At 36.1% G+C, this 23,309-nt stretch overlaps 2 protein-coding genes across 2 annotated transcripts; one reads left to right on the forward strand and one right to left on the reverse strand.

Annotated features, from left to right (window-relative positions):
* Nucleotides 1-2,609: 2,609 nt before the first annotated feature.
* On the forward strand, nucleotides 2,610-3,287 carry LOC109149369 (protein MKS1-like). The gene has a single exon (XM_019297102.1). It carries the CDS (start codon nucleotides 2,629-2,631, stop codon nucleotides 3,223-3,225), a length of 597 nt encoding a protein of 198 aa, XP_019152647.1. The 5' UTR covers nucleotides 2,610-2,628; the 3' UTR covers nucleotides 3,226-3,287.
* Nucleotides 3,288-18,221: 14,934 nt separating this feature from the next.
* Nucleotides 18,222-23,101, reverse strand: LOC109149797. The gene is made up of 6 exons (XM_019297799.1): nucleotides 22,377-23,101; nucleotides 22,004-22,090; nucleotides 19,732-21,874; nucleotides 19,485-19,631; nucleotides 18,908-19,377; nucleotides 18,222-18,694 (listed from the first exon to the last, which is right to left on the reverse strand). Exons 3-6 carry the CDS (start codon nucleotides 21,742-21,744, stop codon nucleotides 18,538-18,540), a joined length of 2,787 nt encoding a protein of 928 aa, XP_019153344.1. The 5' UTR covers nucleotides 21,745-21,874; nucleotides 22,004-22,090; nucleotides 22,377-23,101; the 3' UTR covers nucleotides 18,222-18,537.
* Between the last annotated feature and the right edge of the window lie 208 nt (nucleotides 23,102-23,309).

Consider the following 23,309-nt stretch of genomic DNA (forward strand, 5'->3'; position numbering starts at 1 on the left):
GAGCCGTCAAAATGGGCTTAGTCAGCCAGGCTTTCCCGCCCCACCCCGCCAAAAGGGCAGGGCGGGCTCGTGTTTTAAAATCCTGTTTTAAAAACGGGATTTTTTGCCCGCCCCCGCGGGCTATCCGCCAGCCCATTTTTTTTTTTTTTTTTTTTTAAAGTCTAAATCCTAAATTCCTAATCCTAAAATAAAACAAAACTGAAACTAAATAATGCTATTGGTAAGTTATTATGTTTGTTTACAAAATAATGAAATATTTGATTATATTTTAGTTAGTTGATATTTTGGTGTATTGTAATTATTTGATTAAATTTTAGTTATGTTTACAAACTATGAACTTATGTACTTAATTAGTTATGTTTTTTGCTTTTGTGGAGTTTGAACTTTGAATGTTTGGTTTATGAACTTATGCAGTATGGTGTATTGACTATTTAGACTGAATGGACTATATGGTATCATTGTTGTCATGATGTGATGAACTAATTTGTGTTATTTACTTATTTTTAATGATTTGTGAACTTTTTACAAGTATATATAATGTATATTATAAACTTATAATATATTTCAATATTTGAGTAGTTCATTTTAGATTTATTACGTAAGTGATGGATAAGTGTTTTAAGTAGATAACAATTAAGTTATTAACATAGACACTTAGAGTTTAGACTTTAGGGACACATGGTAAATATATATATATATATATATATATATATATATATATATATATATATATATATATATATATATATATATATATAAACTGGCGGGCTTTGGCGGGGGCCAGCGGGCTTAAGGGGCGGGCTGCGGCTACCTAGGCCCGTTTTTAAACCGGGCTTTTTAGCCCGCTCCGCCAAAAGGTGGGCTTTGGCGGGCCCCATCCCGCCAGCCCACATTGACAGCTCTAGGTCTGAGTTCTAGTTTCACTATCGCTTTGACACTCTTTGAGTGTTTAAATGATATTGGCTTGCTCATAATGACTATTAGATTCATTAACCGTCTAAGCTAAACCGATGATGTAGAAGTTCTTATAATATATGAGTTTGCTCTAATACTAAATTGAATGATGTATTCCGTCTTAAATACAAGTCTAAGTTATTAGTTAAATTGATAAGTTATTAGTTGAATTGATTATTTATATTTATATAATATATATGCTGAACAGATAATCAATTCATTCTAATCTTAGAATCTATGATCCAATTCAATCACAATTTGGTCTAATCTCTTTATTTGGTAATAAACAATTACAAATTAAACAGAATTAGAATCAAAATCAAATACTATTAAATCTTGCAAAATGTCCATTGTTGACCAAGTAGGATGCTAGTCACCTCCCTGTTAAGACCTGGCCTAGGAGTAGTCTTGCTTAATTGGGTCAATTCATGCTTTTAATTTCTGGACTACTTCCAACTCATTAATCTTGTTTGTTTAGGGTTTCTATAATAGCTTCCATCTCAATCAATCATACTACTATTATGACACAACAGAAGTTAATTATGATTCGGTCTTAATTGTTAGATCCACACCCGCGCCTATACAAAATAAAATACTATGTGTACTTCTATTTTAATTTCTACTCTCAATTTTTACTCTCACACATGAAATCTTGATGTAAATATTTATATTGAGACCTACATGGAAAAAAAAAATTATTTATCAGTATACCTGCCAGAGAGTAAAATTTAGGGAGTTCATATAGTAGAACTCATAAAATACTGAGTATATATACATTGGTGCAGCATATATGCAACAAACAAAGAAATTATTTCCACTTTGATAGAGTCCAAACTGGTGGAATCTTTCTTTAGTTCTCTCACCAACCTAACAAAGCATTAGGTTGCTCTTTAATTTACCAAAAAAAAAAAAAAAAAAGTTAACCATGTAAGTATTTTTCCTAATATAATATATTATATTAATTAAGTGATTGTGGTGTAAATAAGTGATTGAGTCAATTGATAATTTAATCTGTTAGGTAACTTAGATATTTAGTTTAATTTTAACGAAATATTTAGCTAACAAACCATTATTATAAAAAATACACCAGCTATCCTAGCTGAAAATCTTATATTATTGTCTAATTGGCAAGGATCATATATATAAGGAGATAGTAATAAGTTATGTTTCTAAGATTACATACAAATGTGTAAGAACCTATATATAAATGATTATATCATCATTAATCTAATCGAATAATCTTAATCAGATCTTATTTGAGATATTTTTCATATTGCTCCATGTAATATTGCTTTACTAACTTGGCCACCCTTTTAGAAAATTTTATTTATTTAATTTTAATGCATAGGTATGTAGCTAGGCATATATATATATATATATATATATATATATATATATATATATACATAAGATGGAATAGATTTGGACAAGTTCAAACGCCCGTCAAACAACGAAACCACCTCAAACCTATACATACAACATATCATATAAATTTTATCCATTCAGCCAATAATACAACATAGCTTTTTTCATTCTATTACTGTATATCTTAGTAATTAAGAATTCATTGACTTGGTGCGTTTAAGAATTCTTTCATGTCACTCTATATATACACACTTCCTTGGACTTGCCTTTAACTCAACAGCCACTCATTTTTAACGTGTCTTTCCGATCATGGTTGCTCCGGTGGATGATTTGCCGCCGGATATCTGCGCCGGGAGGTCGCCGAGGCGGGAGCTGCAAGGGCCGCGGCCGACGCCGCTCAAAGTACGTAAAGATTCGCACAAGATAAGAAAGCCTCCGGCGGCGCCGCAGCACCCGAAACCTCCGCCGCCGCCGCCGGTGATCATCTACACCGTGTCCCCCAAGACCATCCATGCACACCCTAGCGAGTTCATGGCGTTAGTGCAACGCCTCACCGGCCCGGACTCCTCGTCAGTAGCCGCGCCGTCCGCCCCATTTCACCACAACTTTAACGGCTCCGACGCCGACCGACCCGGATTTTTTCCGGCGGATTTAACGCCGAATCCGGCATCTCTCCCGCCAATATCATCCAACAACAACTTTTTCTCTCCGCCGTCAGACCAAAACCTTTTAGGGTTTTTCCCTGCAGATTTGAGCCCTCTGGTACACAGCAACAAGAATAACTTAGAAACAAGTTTGATGATAGCTAGCCCTTCACCTTTCTTCATCTCACCCAGGATCATTTCTCCAGGGACTTCATCTTTGGATCTTTTAAGCAATCTGTTTGACCTTCAACACTACAGCTAGCTAGCTTGATCCAAAGAGTTTATGCAGGTTTTTGGGTGATAAATTGTAGCTGACACAGATAGTTCTTGGATGTTACATTATGGGTAAGGACAAAGAAAGATGGAGTTTATGTACTTTTGTTTATGATATTCTGTTTTTATTCCTTAAATCAATCAAATACTGTAATACAATTGCTGAAGTTATTCTTTTAGTGAACCAAACAATTGAATATAATTTTATATTTTATTCATTTCCTTATGAATAACATTCCTATTTGTATGAGTTGCAAACATGGATAGCATCAAAAGAATGAGTATGCCATTACCAAAAGAAGTGATAGAGAATGGGAAAAATCATATCATCGGCATATTTCTTTCACTTATATTCGGGGGAGAGCTAAGCTAAAAGGAGTCAATGAGGCTATTTTTATCCCAGCAAGTGAACCTCTTGCAAGATGTTTGTGGAAAGTAATGTGAATTTTATTTTTTTATATTGTATTTTTTTAAATAAGAGGATTAGAGTGACCTTCAACTCTATTATGGAGTATAAATTATAACACATATGGTGATAACTGAATTTTGGAATACCATTCCCAGTAGAACTGTAAAAAATATATATGCTATAAATATTGGGTGTGTATAAATATATATTGGATATGGGCCCAAGATGAGTTGGCCTGGACTTATGATTAAAAAATGTGTGCATTTTTTAATATATTACCATGAAAAAGCCCATATACTAACAGATCATGGACCAAGCCCAGCGAGCTAGATGTCACAAGCCCAAATCAATGGTCCGATATGGAAGCAAATTAAGGGTGTGTTTGGTTCATGAGTTTACACACTATGAATCGGAATTAAAATTATAGTTAGTGTTTGATTGATAACTTTTAAAACACAATTATGAATTTGATTACCATTTCAATTACAAACTCATTCCCTAGTTTAAAAATGTATAATTCCATCTTATTAGTAATATATGATTTTTAAGTTTCGATTAGTGCTTTTAGATTTTTGTTTTGATTTTTTTTTGTTCATATTGGTGCTTTGGATATCATTATATTATTATCAATTGCCTTAATTTTTAAATTTTTTATATTTTTAAAATTTTTATTCCCATTATAGGGAGATAAATAACCAGACATCAATATTGGTAATCATTCTAATTATACCCTACTACCAAACATGCAAAATACTTTCACCAAAACTCATACCATTATCTACTATACTAATAAGAGCCCAAGAGAGTTAGGCCTATAATGGGTAGAAAAAATGGCGGTCACAGATTTTAATCAAATGAATGGCTCAGATTGATTAAAAGATTGATCAGATTTAAATTTTACACTAAAATTTCCTAAAATACCCACACACCGTTACTAATTCCGTTAAAATTTTAAGAATTGCCGTTAGTTCACCGTTAACTTACTCATTGATTTCAATAAAAAAAAAAAAAAAAAAAAAGAAAAAAAAAAGGTCTTAGGTTCGAACCTCATCCCAATCAAAGTTGGCATAATTAGTACTCTATTTTACTCTTATTAAATTATATATAAATAATAATTTAGTAGTTACAACAAAAAATAATACATATGTTTTTCTTTAATTTAGAATTATGTAGTCTGATCACTCCGCTCTCTTTTTAAACACTGATGTAGTGCGTGGCCGCAGATATGGGGGACCGAAACGATTCCGCTTTGAGATGGCATGGATTCATGATGACGGTTGTCGGAGGGTGGTGGAGACAGCCTGACAGGATGGTAGGGATAAGGGGCTGTTGGATTGTCAGCAGCATTGTGGGGGAAGGCTAATGCAGTGGGGTGGGGAGCATTGGCATAAGTTTGGAGACCGCATCAAGCAATTGAGGAAAGAGCAGGATGAAATACGGCACAGACGAGATTCGGCTGCATTGGCTGAATTTCGCGAGATTGAGGAGAGACTAGTACAGTTGGAGATGCAGGAGGATGTATTTTGGAGGCAGCGGGCGAAGCAGCACTGGCTCCGCGGTGCGAACTGCAATACCAAGTTCTATCACAGGTACGCTTCTGCTCGTAGAAGGAAAAATTATATCCCTAGATTAAAAGATGATATGGGTGCATGGGTGGAGGGAGATAATATGAAGAAAATTGTCTTAGAATATTATGCTGCTATTTTTACATCATCAAACACTGCGTGTGAGGATCCCATGTTTGATAATTTTGCCCCCCGTGTGACTAGTGAGCAGAACGCTAAGCTTCTCCGCCAGTTTGAATTAGAAGAGGTCAAGTGTGCTTTATTTGCAATGTTCCCTGACAAAGCACCAGGACCGGATGGTATGAATCCTGGATTTTACCAAGAATTTTGGGATGTTGTGGGGGGAGATGTGTCTAATTTTATTGTGAATTGCTTGAACTCAGGCTCGTTGCCTGAAGGATTGAATGATACTAATGTGGTCTTAATCCCGAAGAAAGATGTGCCTGAGTAATAGGCATATTTTACACTCTTATTTTAGGTACATCTTTTTAATATTTTTATATTAATTATTTACTATTTTATAATAATTATTTCTTTTTAGAATTTACTAATTAATTAAATAAAATAATTTTTTTGTATTAATTGTTAGGTTTAGTCTTGGGCTTTATTTTTTATATGTTATTCATGAGTCCAAATGAAAGGTTGTGTTTTTGTTGTTGTTTAATAAGGGTCCATTTATTTATTTATTTATTTAATGAGTTCAAGCTCAAGATGCTAAATACTTTACTAATTAAACAAAAGAGTGTTTTTGTTTTGTTTTCTCCCTACGCAGTAGTGCAGCACACGTACAAGCAGGAAGACTTCGTCATTAGCAACGCAGATCACGTACGGACAAATAGCGGAAGACTCGGTTGTACAAGGCTTGGCGTAAAAATAGGAAAATGAATGGTGGACGATAATTCGTGACATGTATAAATAGTGGCAAAGTTTTCTTTGTTAAGGCATTCTTTAGTTCATTCTTTCCTCCTCTATAGTATTCGTTGAAATTGTTATCAATGTCCATTTGTGGCTAATTTCTAGTTGGTTTAGTGAATTGAAGCCCCGGAGTTCATAACGCTGTAAGGTTATTTATTTATTTTTATTATATAATTTGTTTATGCATTTGGGTATTAAATATTCTTCTAAGTTATTTGAATAGTTGTATCATTTAATTGCTAGGGAGGCCTACTAGTTAATTACTTGATATAATTATTTGCTATATTAGATAATGTTGTGCTACAAATTATTCTAATATTCAGTAGCAACTGGGTTAATTATTGACGGCTTAGTGATAATTGGACTCGGGTAGAATATTTTCCTAAATTAAATGCAACCGCTTGTGCTTGTGTTATTTAGTTTGTCGGTTTTCCTAGTTCCTATTGCTGCTATTAAATTAAATCTATAGCGCTTGTCTTAGGTTATTTAGTAGTTAGGGGTAATTAAACCGCTTGTGCTTTATTTACCTACAACTAAGGGAAAACAGAAAGGAAATAATTTCATGACAAATATTCAATTGCATATTAATTACTTTATTAATCAATGATCAGTGTTGAATTCCGGTGGTGGATCTTTACTAACCAAGGTTTCTTATTATAAGTGTTTTCGATATATTATTTTCATTGCTTTATTCGTTCAATTAAATTTCTTGTTTATTTAAATTCTCGTTTATTTTATCTTTATTCTCGATATATTCCAAACCCCCTACCTTTAATTTGAGCACAAAAGTTAAACTAGTTACTCCTCGTGGGATCGATCCTTACTCCCGCTACTACGTTTGTAAGGTTTTAATTTGGGAGCCTACGACAGCTTGCCACTGAGACAGTAGCTGATATGAGACCAATAGATCTGAGTAATGTTCTGTACAGGATCATGGCAAAGGTAATAGCCAACAGGATGAAACCGCTCATGGGGAGCCTCATATCTGAGGCCCAAAGTGCTTTTATCCCTGGGAGACTTATTACTGATAATATTTTGATAGCGGCGGAGGTGGGGCATTACTTGAATAGAAAACAGTGTGGAAGAAAGGGGTGGGCAGCGTTGAAATTGGATATGGCTAAGGCGTATGATAGGATGGAATGGCAGTTCCTGAGACGGATGTTGGAGGTAATGTGTTTTGAGGACCGGTGGATTAATTTGTTAATGCAGTGTGTTACCACTGTCCAGTATAACATCTTAATTAATGGTGTTCATAGTGGAGGTGTAACGCCAACTAGGGGGTTGCGGCAGGGGATCCTTTGTCCCCATATTTATTCCTCATATGTGCAGAAGGGTTATCTGTGTTATTGCAAAGAGCGCAGATGTCTGGCTCAATACATGGTTGCAGGGTTGCTAGGGGAGCCCCCCAGATATCACATCTATTTTTTGCAGATGATAGCCTATTATTTTTTAGAGCAGATGGGGAGGAGGCGGGAGTAATTAAACAGTGTCTGGGACGATATGAAGAGCTCTCAGGACAGAAGGTAAATTATCACAAGTCCAGTGTCTGTTTTAGCAGAAATACCAGTGTGGAGAATAGGGAGGAGGTGGCGGTTTGCTTACAGGTAGACCAGGCACCCAATTTTGGGAAATATCTGGGATTACCATCTTTTGTGGGGAGGAACAAGAGGGCAGTGTTCTCATATATTGAGGATAAGATAAAACAGAGAATAAGCTCATGGAACAAGAAATTTCTGACGCAGGCAGGAAAGGAGATTTTATTGAAAAGCGTGGCACAATCTATGCCTACCTTTTCAATGAGTGTCTTTTTGATCCCGGACTCAGTATGTTTATCAATCCAGAGAACAATGAACAAGTATTGGTGGGGCACTGGTATGAATGGAGGAATACACTGGAAAGCCTGGGATAAGTTAAGCATCCCAAAGAAATATGGAGGAATGGGATTCAAAGATCTCAGGAATTTTAATTTAGCAATGTTGGGAAAACAGGCATGGCGCCTACTCACAAGTCCAGACACACTTGTTGCAAAAGTCTATAAGGCAAGGTACTATCCTAATACCACTTTTATTGATGCCAAAGTAGGAGGATGCCCGAGCCACTCATGGAGAAGTATTATGGCAGCTCATGACATGGTGGTGGCACGGGTGCGCAGGAGGATAGGGGATGGTAAAACAACACTGATCTGGGGACACCCATGGTTGCCTGATAGTCCTAGCCCTTTGGTGCAGACTGATATACCTGTAGAGCTCAGGCACGCTAAAGTGGTAGGTTTAATAGATGAGCATACTGCTACCTGGGACCCGCATATTTTGAGGAGGAAGATGTGAGTAGAATACTTAGGATACCTGTTAGTCCAGGATATGAGGACTCATGGTATTGGCCTGATGACCCCAATGGGATATACACAGTTAAAAATGCCTACAGGCACATTATGGGAATTTATGATCACTCGCCTGGGAGTTTTGAGAAATGGACTAAAATGTGGGGAATGAAAATACCCCCAAAATGGAAGACTTTTTTGTGGAGAGCAGTATGTGATATTCTTCCAACAACTAACAACTTGATTATAAAGAGGGTGGAAGTGGATCCCACATGCCAAATGTGTGGGATAGAGCATGAGAATGTTATGCATACATTCATCAATTGTGATTATTCTAGACATGTTTGGAATATTTCAGGATTGCCAATAACAAATATTGTTGTCAACTCATTCCCCGAGTGGCTAACAATTGTGCTTACAATGTTCACAGAGGACCAAAGTGCAGCGGTGGTGGCTTTGCTTTATTGCTTATGGAGATGCAGGAATTCCGCAGTATGGGACGGCACACTGCCGCGACCTATCACGGCCTGGGGACAGGCCACGGCGGCGCTGCACTCCTACCGGCAGGTGGTGTGCCGTGGCACGGCGGCTCCCACGGTGGCTACGGCAGATGGCGACACCGACATCACCCCACGGTGTTATGTGGATGCGGGGTATCGGGAGGACACAGGGGAAGCAACGTATGGTATTGTGCTGCTGTCTCCGAAGGGATCTTTTATTGCGGCAAAAAATGGGAGACTATCGAGTTGTTTGTCACCATTCATGGCGGAGGCACTAGCATGTAAGGAAGCTCTATCCTGGCTTTTGGAGAAGAATATAACAACGGTAACGATTCAAACAGATTGTTTACAGCTGAGAAATGCGATACGACAAAATACAACTATCATAATGTCTTATGTTGGAGTAGTAGTTGACCAATGTAGGACTCTAGCTTCGTCTTTTAATTATGTCTTGTTTAATCATGTTTCTAGGCAGATTAATGCGCATGCGCACACGTTAGCTTCGTTAGCTTTTATTCAGGATCACGCTATGTACTGGGATTCTATCCCTCCAGACTGCATTGCAGCTTTGATTCATTAATACAATCATTCATTGGTTGGCTTTCAAAAAAAAAAAAAAAAAGATAAATAATTTTATTAGTTATATTGTCTTTATTTTTCTTCAATATAAAAATTCTTTATATTCAAATTTATTAATTGATTATATTCGCTACATTGTCCTTACAATGTCTTTATTCAGTGAAAAACAAATTATTAATTATCAATAAATTAATTAAAAGAAATATTTTCATTAGTTATATTGCCTTTATTTTTCTCAAATGTAAAAATTTTTACATTCAAATTTATCAATTGATTATATTCACTACATTATCTATTATCTTTTTTGTGCACTATTTTTCTAATTAAATATCAAAGTTATAACATAAAATAATGATATATATTTATTTAACAAGTATTTTATTAATACCATGAAAAAATTAAAAAAAATATAATTAATAAAGCCAACCATATATTTTCAAAAAAAAAAAAATAAAGCCAACCATATTAACTACTTGAGAGATTTTGTGACAAAGAGAGTATTCAAATCACACAACAAATTGAAGTGAGAACTACCTCGCAATGTCCTTGTTTGACAATCAGCAGTTAGCGGTTAACGTTAGCAGATTATACAAGCGGATTTGACCAGCGAATTTATTTAATTATTAACATTGGGTATAAAAAATGACCGCTAAATTATTAAATCAAATGAATGGTTCATATTGTTCAGGTTTTAATTTTTTTCTTTTAAGATTTTCTAATTTATCCTTAATTATATGATTATCCATTTAACTTTTCCGTTAATTCACCGTTAGTATAATTCTAATAAAAGTCTAATATAGAATTATAACTACACCATTAATCTAATTCTAATATTAAAGTTTTAATAGAACTTAACCACAAATCCTAATGTCGGAATCTCCTCAAACAATATTAGTATATATTTCATATTTTATGCCCTAATTTTTATTTGTTCTCCCTTATGTCCCGTATTTAGTTTCAACCATACCTATACAATTATTTTATTGACAATTATAATCAATATTGACTATATTATCTTGAATTTGTAAACTTAGAATTACCTATTTAACCCGCACGGGCTTAGCTCAATGGTTTAGTGGGTAGTATTTGGGAGAAGAGACCAAGGTTTGAACCTCGGCGCGGGCAATGCGGGAATTATGTCCAAAGTGGGCAGATTCCTTGTGCGTACCAGCATTTGGCCCTGTCTGCTAAACCATTGAGTCACCGTGATTTACAACTTCCCACAATGCTCTGTCGGGTCGGAGTGTGGGGGGCCCCTTGGAGTTGGGGACTCAACCTTTGGGAGAAGAATTACCTATTTAAATACGCAAACTCAACCTTCAATTATCTATGCATGAACAATTTCAATATAATCTTGCCTTAATATACTTTAAAGTACTTATTTAAAAAAAAAAAAAGCATTGGGCATTATCTCAATCGCGCAATGCGCGTAAAAAACTAATCAAATATATAATTTCTATTTCAATTTCGATTCGGATTCCCATGTCTAAACCAAACACCCCCTAAAAGTGTATGAAATAGTTTATAGTGAGGTATGGCAGTGTATAGTAAGTAAGGTAGTCAACCATTAATTAATATTGCGTCCACCTGCCCACCTAACCCCACAACAAGTCCGGTTTTGCCCCACAGTATCAAATCACTTCCCAACATTTGGACACTCCATATTGCCTACTGCCCTTTATGTTTTTTTTTTTTTTTTTTGCTAAATTAATCAATTTCATTACAAGTTAATAAAAAAATATCGATTCAAAGTAAGAAAATTTAAATCGTTTTAGTTCAATTGAGATGAGCAAGACAATGCAAACACAAAATGAAATTATAGAATGTAGTATCTACTCGATTATAAGGCCTTTAACAAATTTATAAGTTTTATTTTGCTAATATACTTAAAAATATGTAGGCCAATTGAATAATATATTTCGTCATTTATCTTATTCATCAATTTTTCTGGAACTTATAAGTTTCGAAATTATAGAAGTGGGATTGCAGACAAAATGGCATGGCGGGGCTATCACAACAGACAACCTGCATTAATGTCACGTTTCCACCGCCCTATATCTATGTGTGTATATATCTCCATACCATTTGCTTCTTCATACACCTTTCACATGTAAGTCATTAATGTTATATCACTTTTGTGTCAATGTCAATTCCCTTTGGGCAACATTTATGCATGCATGTGTGTATGTAAGTATACACATACATATATATTCGCTTATGGTGACCTTTCGCCACAAGTATATATGTATATATACATAAATTTGTAAGCAAGTTACACGATCATAATACATGTAATATATATATATATATATATATATATATATTATTTTCTAGCCATAATATCCAGATGAAGAAGATTGCTAGTAGAACTGGTATATATATATATATATATGTGTGTGTCGGGCGGATTGGGGGGGGGGGGGGGGGGTATAATAATTTAATTTATCACTTTAATTATATTGTATGTATGTAGGTTTGGGTTACATCAACTTCACCAAAAGCAATTAACAAACAGAAGTCATCCACAATGGCATGCGCCCAATACGGAGAATCACATATACTCTATCTTATTTTATATATATCCATTTAAATTATTTTTAGTTTACTTATAAATCTTTATAATTTAGATATTTATTATACTTCAAAATAGCCAAGCACATTGTGCTTAGATGACATGTAATGATCTTTTTTATGTGGGAGGTCATGAGATTGAGCCTCAGTAGAGGCATTATTGATTCTGTATTTTATAAATAAAAAGTATATTTTTAATCTACTAAGTGTATATTTGTTGTGTATTGAAAGTACATTTGAGTATTGAAGATATATTATTTTTTATTGAATTAATTTCATTTTTGGTCTCACGACTTTTGAGGTTCTATCACTTTCGGTGTATAACTTTAAAATTTTACAATGAGTTAATTCCACTTTTGGTCTTATGACTATTGAAGTGTTGTCAATTTGAGCCTACAGATTTCAAAACTAACAATTTAGTACCATAATTATTTAATTTTTATCAATTTTAGTCAGTCTGGCCAAATTGTCGCAGAATTCTTTTAATTCAGTGTTAAAATGGAAGCTAATTTGTGAATCATTGTTTGAATTAATACAGAAGTATGTGGGATGTTGATAAAAATTGGTGACAATTGGTTGGCAATTTAATCGTACTGACTAAAATTAATAAAAAATGAATAGTTAAGATACTAAATTGTTAATTTTGAAAGTTACAAAATAGTTATAGGACAAAAAAGTGAGATGTACTTTGCCTATGTTGACTGCTCTAAACTTTAAGGCTGGCATCCCCTAGAGCATCCACATTTGTTGGGGAGAATAGGGGGATAATGTAAGAGTGATTAGGAAAGAGAAGATGGGAGGGGAGAGAAAAAAAAAAAAAGGAAAATTAAATTTAAAAAAAAAAAAAAATCAGACTGTCGGCGCGCCTGACGCGCCCGCTGTGCGCACTGGTGACAGCCACGCGTGGCTGTCACCAGTGGTGGTTTTTGTGGTGGGTCCCACCATTTCTGCATTATCTCTTCATTTGTAGAACAATTCTTTTTCAATTATCTCCCCTCCACATAGTTATTATCTCATGTAGGGAAGAATTAATACTGAAATCTCCCCACAATATGTACAAGTGTGGATGCTCTTATGGTGTTCACAAAACATAAGAGATAACCCCGAAATCTAAAAAATATGGAGGCTTATTTGACTATGATTGTAAAAATTTGTCAAACCAATTAATGTAAATATTAATTTAGGGTTCAGAATATATATATTTTAATTTACAAAGTCAACCTTTACTTACCAACACTTTATATTTTTACTTTAAAAAAAAAAAAAAAAAATACATGGGTGATCCCACCCGGATTAATCATAAGCTGATATGATTTTGCACCTAAAATCATTGTAGAAGTAAATAGTGCGAGTCTTACAATCAACTCACCAGTCGAATCCTAGTCTTCATCATCCTCGGGTCATTAGCTGTTTTTAATTTCCATTTATATATATTTTCACTTTTGTTCTATAGAAAAAGAGCAAATACCAATTTTGGTCTTACGGGTATTAAAAAAATGATAATTTTGTTCCACATATTTAATTCTTACCAATTTTCATCTATGACTATTGTTTTAGTATCAATTTTCATCCACGACTATTGTTTCAGTGCCAAAATTAATCACAGCGTCACCTCCTTGATATGTTGAAATATGAAATTATTAAGTTTGTTTTCGTCTTTTTTAAATTAAGATCCCAATTTGAGCTTAAATAAAGAGATTTAAGCCTTAAGATTGATCCCAAATTCACGGTTCTCCTCCTCAAATTAAGGGATAAAAATACTTGTAATAATTTCATATTTTGGCATGTCTTAAACGAATGGGTGATCAGCATGATTGATTTTGGCACTAAAACAATAGTCGTAGATGAAAATTGGTATTAAAACAATAATTGTGGATAAAAATTAGTATGAATTAAACATGTGGATCAAAAATTTAAAACTGTCATTTTGCTCATACTCATGGGATCAAAATTGGTATATGCTCTATAGAAAAATTTATGATAGCATATTAATATTCGATGTGACATTGCTACTACCTTTTTCTTTTTTGGGTTTCTTGCAAACTCTACCAAACCTTTTCGATCTTTTTATTTTTATTTAGGGTATCATCGTTTCATCGTCTTTACAAGTGAACTATATATACAATAATATTGCCATAGCTTCTCTCTCTCTCTCTCCATTAATTTGGATATATAAACGCTTCTGCACACCGCCCTATCTGCAACCTCGGCAACAGATTTCCAGAACAACATAGACATGATCGAGATGAGTAAAAAACGTTGTCAGTTAACCATAGTAGTGTTAGGGTTGCTGTTCCTGTTCATGTCGGACGATCATCGCCGTCACGTTGCTTATGCTTCCCGGCACACACAGTTCGTTAAGGTGCGGCCTTCCTTCGGCGCCGGAAAGCGGCCTTCCGATAATTCTCCCTACAACTTCTCGGAGTCTCTGCCCAAGGGAACGCCCGTCCCGCCGTCCGCTCCGTCTATGAGGCACAACGCCATCAACGCCTAACACGGCCGTGCCCAGCTCCCTCCGGCCGCCGGCCAAGGAAAACGATCAATATCGATCTTAATCTCATCTCAGGGCCTTGTAGGTATTGCTTGCTAGTAGCATGATTATCCAGTGATTATGATCAACTAATCAAGTCATAATCAACTATTATAAGTATTATTCTTTAGTCTAATTACTTACTACTCCAATGACTATATCATTGTTACAATAAGTATATATACATATAGATATATATCTCACTAATGGTCTAAAAATTTTGGACCAGGTCGAGTTGAGATTGTATTTGAATTTATGTTATTGGGTTTTTCTTACAAGATAAACCAAACTAGATTGCTCCTAGCTGATCGGTTCTGCTGGGAACTGAATTTGTAATATTGTGATTATTAAGTTAACAGTCTGACTAACTTGGCTGGATTGACTCAGCTCAAATGTTTGTTTAATTTCTTTGAATAATATATTTATCGTATCATTCTTACCGGCGAGACAACCCATGCCGTTCGATGATGATGAATGAGGTGAGGAGAAGTTGCAGGGTCCAAATTAAAGAAAAATACAAAAGAGCAATGAATGCATATATGGGATCGGACATTAATGAATACAATGCTGCAGATATATATGATATGATATTTCTATTGATCTATCAAACTTTGTTGTCGATCGTACCATGTTTCAAAATCATTATTGCATGCTGTCACAGGCTTTCATGCTTTCATTCCTTCTTTTGTACCTAGTAATTGGAAAAGTATAATTGATGACAATTCGTGTATTCGGATAAAAGTCTTTTTATATGTCTTGAGTTTATTGAACAAAATTCGATGTCATGATTCAAACAATAATATTATAATGTTTTTTTTTTCAAACAAATTAATTAATTAGTTCCTACTTGAATATGTCATAAATTACTGGGTCACCTCTAGTTTATGGCAAACATTTGAAAGTGTCAAAAGACTGCATGAGCTTACTTACCATGCAGTGAAGCAGATGAGTATTGTCGATGACTTCATCTAGTGGTCACAGAAGTAATCATAAATTTTATTAATAAAAAAAGTGGTTGATAGATTTACCTGTCATGTAATACTTGTGCATTCAGGTGGAAGAAATGATATACATTTTTGTTCTTTTCCACTCTTTCCTCAAATTTAGGGTTGTGCAAGTTGAAAAATGTGTTATTTCAATTAAAAGATTTAGACTGATATATAATTAGACTGCACCTTATATGTTTAATATTTTCTTTCACCTTTGTGGATCGATTACATTTCGATGGGTTGACTAGCATGTTAGGTCTGACTTTGATACTAAACTAAAAGATGTATGTAGTCCCTCAAATTTCAAATCCAAAATATAAATAATGTCTTAACAAAGAAAAAGGGAAAATGAAGCATTATTGCATATCTTGAATTGGTAAATGGTAAGTAATGTTGAATGTATCAAAAAGTAGTGAATAAAATGGACTAACTATACTAAAGAAAATTACACACACACCCACTTGCATCAAGGAAGATTCTTCGTTCATATTGTTATATATAAGAGACTAAATGAACAGATAATTTTGCCCCTCAAATTATAGGCTAAATGAAGGATTAAGTTTTTCCGACAAAATTTGGCCGGCAATTTGGTCAGAGTGACCAAAATTGACAAAAATTACATAGTTAAGGTACTAAATTGACACTTTTAAAAGTCAGAAACTGAAATTAACAAGACACCTATAATCGTAGGACCAAAATTGAAATTACCTCTTATATATAATAAAAGTACATAATATATATAATTAAATATAATAAGATTATTTTTCAAAAAAAAAAAAATAATAATAATAAGATTGAAAATTTTGCCTCCAGGAGTGAGACAATTAAGAATACAGTTCAACTGGACAAGGATACTACACCTGACAACTTCCTCTACCCTTATTGAGTTGACTATGCATGTTTTATTATTAATTAAATATTCAATAACTTTGCTTTATGAGAAAGTACACAATTCATATTTGATTCTGAATTAGAAAACAAAAATTGTTAAATTTTGACTATTTTTAAAATAAAAAAAAAAAAATTTACAAAAAAAAAAAAAAAAAAAAAAAAAAGAAAGAAAGAAAGAGGTTCTAGCCCGCGGTTCAAACTAGAACGAAACCTTCCTAAATGGTTTGGGTGTGATTTTTCATTCCTCGGAATCATGAAACGGCAGTTCAAAATTGGAATCGAACCATATCCACATCTACATTTGATAACTCGTCCAATGACATAACGTCTTTGTTCGTTTCTAATTGTATTGGTCCGACATGGCCAAAATATATACTCCGGGTATAATTTTGTTTGTTTTGTTTCTCCAAAAAATGAGAATAATATGGTAGCATGAAGAAGACATGATGTTGAAAAGCTGGTTAAGTATTAGGTTAGACAAAGTCTTGGAGTATAATTTCTTGGGCGACTATGCGCTCTGATCTGCTTCAATTCGGTTCAAATAAATCAAATCACCCAACCAACTGCTTAATTGACAACGTCGTAGCACTGTTTTTCTCTGTACCTGACGACTCACTAAGCAATGTCAAATGTGGTTCAAAAATTATTTGAATTTGGTTTTCACAAGAATGAAACTTCAATATGGTTTGGTGGAACAAACATTTTTGCATGTCTCCTCCCCATTAGTTTACTAATAAATAGGCAACCCCACCTACCTGGTTTGCAATAGTTCATTTGATAATTATAAAATTTTATATTCGACTTGCTTACTGACCTTTTCGATTATTATAGGCAACTGAATATGATTTAAAATAATTTAAAATTGTATTATTCATAGTTGTACATGGTACTATAGACCATCAATAGGCCGCTCTTACAATGAGTTGAATTTAAAACTTTATAGACTAACTATAACTATCTAAGTGACTCGACTGGAATTATCCCATATAATTTTGTTCTTGTTATTAGGATATGCTCAAAAAACCGAAATCCATATTATTTCCTCATTTTTTTAATTGTATTTTCTTCAATTTCATCATTTAAAAAAATAGGGGAAAAAAAGGAAAAAATCAATTATATTAACGAATCTCGTGCAAAAGTCATGTATGCGCATGCCTAGTGTTGTTCACAATGGAATAATATATATGTTTTTTGTATATAAAAGGCACCAAACACTTTATAACATACATAAATAGATGGTACTATGTTGCTGTTGCTATGTTACTGTAGTTTTGAATTATATGTTGAAAATAACATTTTATTAGCTCCTGTCTAATATAATAATCAATTTGTGTATATCAGAACTGACTTTCAAATAGTTTGATAGCTCAAGTCAAACCAACATAATAATGCCTCTTCCTACTTTTTTATTTTTAATTGGAAAATGGCAATTCCTGTCATAAATTAGGGCACCATTGATGGTGATTTTTTATTATAAAAAAAAAAAAAAGTTTTTTCATCTTTTTTTATTAATACTTAAAGTGATTTTAATTTTGTCAAACTAATTCAAAGTTTATAGTATCTCACCCCTAGAACTACTGCATAGATAAATCACAAATATCTCAATCAATCCACGCACCCGCGGGATGTCAGAGTGGTCACCAATTACGAAAGATGACAAAAAAGACAATTGCAGAACGAAAAATAGTGACAATATAACCGAGGCACAAAAAGCCAGAAGAACGAAAAGTGATAACGGTATAACTGAGAAACGAAAAGTGTGATTTGTGAGTTTCTTTCTACGTCTAAACAGCTAGGGAGGGTACAGGAAATTTTGCCTTTTTTTTTCACAATGAATACAACAATTGATGATATTATATACAGTAGAATACAATGGCCAAGAAAATGGCAATAAGCTCTCAAAAATACAAATCAAAACAAGAAAAAAAAATTATAAAATTGGGAAAGGAAAAAGAAGCTGCAAGAGAAAAGGGATTTTGGCTATTTCATAAGAGCACACCTGTTTAGAAGTAAGATCTCTGCTAATTTTTTCTTAGCTTTGGGAGGGCGAAGAGAGCGGTCCTGACCTTCGAGAAACGTGGCTGGAAGCCGAAGACATGTCGGATCCTCTAACGTTGTATCTCTTGTAAACATTTTCGCGGTTTTCCGACCACCAACTCTCCGCTTGGTGCTCCCCGAATCTTCTACGACTGCAATGCAGTTACGTGAATCACATCATGAACACATAATCGATCTCTTACATGCTTCGTGTTAAGAGTCCCACATTGATAAAATAAGAGAGAACAAATGGGTTTATAAGGACATGAGTTAAACTAGCTAATTGGTTGAATTCAATCTTTTAATGTAGTTTGGCCCATGTGCATTTTCATTAACATTTTCATAATAGTGGTAAGTAGGCATACCTGAAGCGCACTCGTTTCAGGTCTCTAGTACCCTCTCTGAGGGCTACTAGCGTTATATAAACACCGGGCTCGTATTGCTCAATCCACTCGGCCTCGATTTGGTTATCATTGCCAAGAGCAGCAGAGTTTCGAGATCTCGAGCCATTTCCAGGGTCTCTGTCGTCAGCTCGTTCGGGAAGATTGCTTCCTTTAGGAAATCTAACACTCGATTGATCGTCCCCGCCATTGGAGGTCGGAACGTCCTGAACTTGGTTGAATGGATTAGCCTCGTAAGTTCCAAAATCCCCGTGACTCCCTACTCCATTCACGTCGGTGTCTATGCTGGCAACCGAGTCAAATCTCGAACGATGCTCCCCGTTTGAATCACCACAGTTAAGATTGCTCGGCTCTAATCCATTAACTAGGTGAGGTAGCTTGAAACTCTCGGCATCATAAGTCCCCGGTGGCAATCTCTCGGCCATGTCTTTGAGCTGGAAAGGAAATCGCAAAGTGATACCAAAAGATTTTCAAACGGGGCATAAGAAACCCCGAAAATTACCAGTTATCAATATAGTTTGCAGGGGAAAAAAGCGCTAACCTGGGAAGTAAGCGACTTTATCACTTCTTTTGCAGCTTTACATTTAGCAGATTCCTCTGCAGCTAGAAACATTGCTTCCTGAGCGTTTTTCGTTGATTTTTGAAGATCCAATTCTTGGAGTTCGCATCGATGTCTGAGGTTCTCGACCTGAAAATTACCACAAAATGGGAAATTGTGGCTAATTGAAGCTGAAAATTAGCGTAAAAGAGAAGAAAAAAAAATCTTGAGAGCTCGAATATCACTCTACCTGTGCTCGCAACTTATGAATTTCTTGATTTAGCAATTCGTTATTCTTCTTCAGACTGTCTGCAATGCTTTTCGAGAACGAAAGCCCTGACGTTGTAGGTATTGGTGTTGCTGAACGAGGGGGGCTCGATTTCCGGGAGAAAGGCGACACGGATCTGACATCTTTCAGCTGCAACGAAGAGAGCGCTTGAGAGGAGCGGCCCAACGAGAATGTATCGGTTTTCTTTCCTTGTTTGGCTGCTTTGTAGTCTAATTGCTTAATCAGATCAAGGTTCGAAGGCACTCCCAATTTGGCTAACCGTAACTCACCCTTATCCAGCCTATCCTTATTCTCGCCCGAGAGGCGTGGCCCGGAATTTCTCCTGCTACTAACTCCAGCCTCGGCCACCTTACTCAGTTTCGTGAAACAGGAATCACATACCCGATACGGTTTACTTGGATTCGGGGCCAAAGCAGCCCTCACGGCTTTTCTTGAACTACAAGCGTGGCAATGCACGAGCCCGCAATTGTAGCAATTGTGTCTCTTCCTCGTGAACCCGAACGCCTGCCTACAAGCAGAGCATTGAGATTGCTCGGTAACAGAGACGCACTTGTGAAGACATATGGCTGCGGTGTAGTTTGAACCGCACGCGATATACTTCACGAGCCTATCCTTGAAAGTTTCGACCAAAGTTGGCGTTTTTCGGTCTTCTATATCTCCATGGCCTAACCGTCCATTGGCTCCTTTACCCCAAGTGTAAACCTCATTTCGGGACGTTAAGACAGCCACGTGATATGAACCACACGCAATCTCTTCGACACATTCCACGGTAAGCTTATCCTCGACTAAACAGGGTAACTTCCCATCCGAATTTGGATTTCCAAGTTGACCATATACCGTACTTCCCATTGTGAAAACATGCCCCGAAGTGGTTAAACCAACGGTTAAACAATGCCCGCAAGCAATTTTATGAAAGGTGTAATCGATAAGCGCGGGGACACATGTAGGTTGCAAACGAGGCTCTTTGTCACCGTGTCCGAGGCGGTTTTTATCCCCGTCTCCCCAAGTAAACAATTTCCCCGACGAAACACTAGCACTAGATTGAGTAACGATGACCTCCACAACAGCAGCCGTGTGCCACACGCCACACGCAACCGAAACCGTTCTTAATCCCGACAGAGAAGCAACCTCTCGGGGAAACAAAACGGTTTCTCTATCCCCGTGTCCTAACACACCGAATGTTCCATCGCCATATGTAAACAGCTGCCCGGTTGATGTGATTAAGGCGGAATGCCACGGGCCACAAGATATCATCGAGACTTGAAGCCCCTCGAGAGGACCCGAAACCCTCTTAGGTATCCAGTGACTAACATCAGAACCGTGACCTAGAACCCCAGCATTGTGCGTGCCATCTCCCCATGTATAGAGCTCGCCATCCATCGTAACAGCGCAAGTATGAAATTCACCGCACGCAACAAAATCAACGCTACGAAAAGATAAAGATTCAACGAGGCGGGGCTGAGTAACATCCTTCCCGACACCATGGCCAAGCCGCCCACCGGACTCTTCACCCCACGTAAAAACTTCGCCTTGCCTAGTCACAAGGGCACCGTGCCTTACACCACAAGCTATATGATTTACATCCAGCACAACCTCGGATTCTAAAGGCCTCGGAAGAAGAATGTCGGTTCTGGTGTTTAAAGCACTAGCATTCTTCTCGGGACCAACCCTGACAACATTATCGCATATTACCTCACCCCATATATATACATCACCTAAAGCATCGTAATCATCTGGAGCAGAACCATGGCTAGAAGTGCTGGGGGCACTCGAAACACTAACCCTAAGCACATCCGAATTAGAAGCTTTTACTTGCATATTTTGTGCACTCATTTGATCCAAAGACAAATGTGAACTCCTGGAATCAGCTCGAGAGTGCTTAGGAGAAACGTTTGGGTTAGAACCAATAGAAGCCCAAGAAGAGCTACTTTCCCTTTTAGCACTAAAAGAATTCGAGCTTGGACTGATTGACATTTTCACAGTTACAAGTAAGAAACAAGGCAATTCGAAAACCTCACAGTTCTTTTTCCAGCACGGTCTCTCTCAGCACGTGAAGAAATCCAAAGTTATGAACACAATCAGAGAAATCCACAAGGCCGATAATCTGGACACAACACATATAGAACCATAACCATACAGCAAATTACACACAAAAAGCTGAAAACTTCACAAATACCATAGCTAATACAGCAAAACTACCATTAGAGAACACTAGGAAACCAATTCAACTTACATTAGAAAGTCGAAATGGACAAAACTTAGGCCTTCCCTTGAGCCCATATCTCGGAAAATGACCACCTTTCCTTAAAGCACCCAATGCCTGCAGAAAGGAATGAATTGTAATTGTTATGTTTCCAGAACAGAAATACTGCATGAGCATACTATGAGTCAGCTTCATACATAGAATTTGTGGCAAATAACGTATGACTTTATAGAGTGGTTAAAAGTAAGAGCACTAAACTACTAACATCAATGGCTCTGGTAAGACTTAAGAGTATCCAAAGTGCTAAATCGCTATCACAATCCAAAGCTTAAAAAAAAAAACAAAATTGAGCATAAAGATTCAATCTTTACTCAAAAAATAGACTTGTAGTGATTAAGGGCACCTGCAAAATGTCACGATCCGCCATTCCATGAAGAAGCGCAGAACCACCTTCCGCCCTCAAAATCTCCGGTCATCATCAGCCACGGCGGCGACGCCGGGGCACGCTTCCTCAGACCACCACCCAATTACCGGAACCCTAGCTTAAAAAGCCTCCACCTTTCAACTCTTCTGTGAATACCCACAGATCTGGAGAGCTTCACCGGAAACCACCGTTACCTTTTCCCTACCGGCAAAGCGCAGCCCACATTGTTAGTACCCTCCGGTGACCGAAAAAAGAGAGTCTTTATCGGCGTTCCCGCTGACCCACCAGGGAAATTCAAAAATTCCGGCGGCGGCGGCCGGAGAAGAATACAGACGGAGGCGGATATGGAGAGAGAGAAAGAGATTAACTCCGGCGGAGAAGCGTTGTTAGATTGAGTCAAAGAGGAGGGAAGAAAAGGGAGTCCAAATTCTTCTAAGAAGAAGAAAAGAAAGAAAACACCATTACTGTGTACGAGTGTGAGAAGACATTTTCCCAATGCTTTCTTTTACCACTTTTTTTCCCTCTCCCCATTCCATTGCATTGCAGTTGTCTTCCCCAAAAAAATATGACCACACTTTTGTTTTTTTCCAAATTAATTCCCATTTTCACTGTTCACAAAAGCTTCATTTTTTTCTTCATAAATGCAGCCAGCCAGTAAGGATTTCATAAGCACAAATTGCAAGTAGCAAGATCATTAAAGTCAGAATCGTGGTTAACAAATTCAAACTTCTTGAGATCATTACAGTCAAAATCATGATTATATTATGAATTCAAACCTCATTTATTTAATGATTAATATTAATATTGCCCACAAATAATTATTATACTGTGTATAGCATTTCATGATACGGAGTATATGCTAATCAAATATACAAAATCTAATTTTGTGTTGATAAGTGGATAACAATGAGA

Source organism: Ipomoea nil, unplaced genomic scaffold (genome assembly GCF_001879475.1).
Source record: "Ipomoea nil cultivar Tokyo-kokei standard unplaced genomic scaffold, Asagao_1.1 scaffold2159, whole genome shotgun sequence".
NCBI classification, from domain to species: Eukaryota; Viridiplantae; Streptophyta; class Magnoliopsida; order Solanales; family Convolvulaceae; genus Ipomoea; species Ipomoea nil.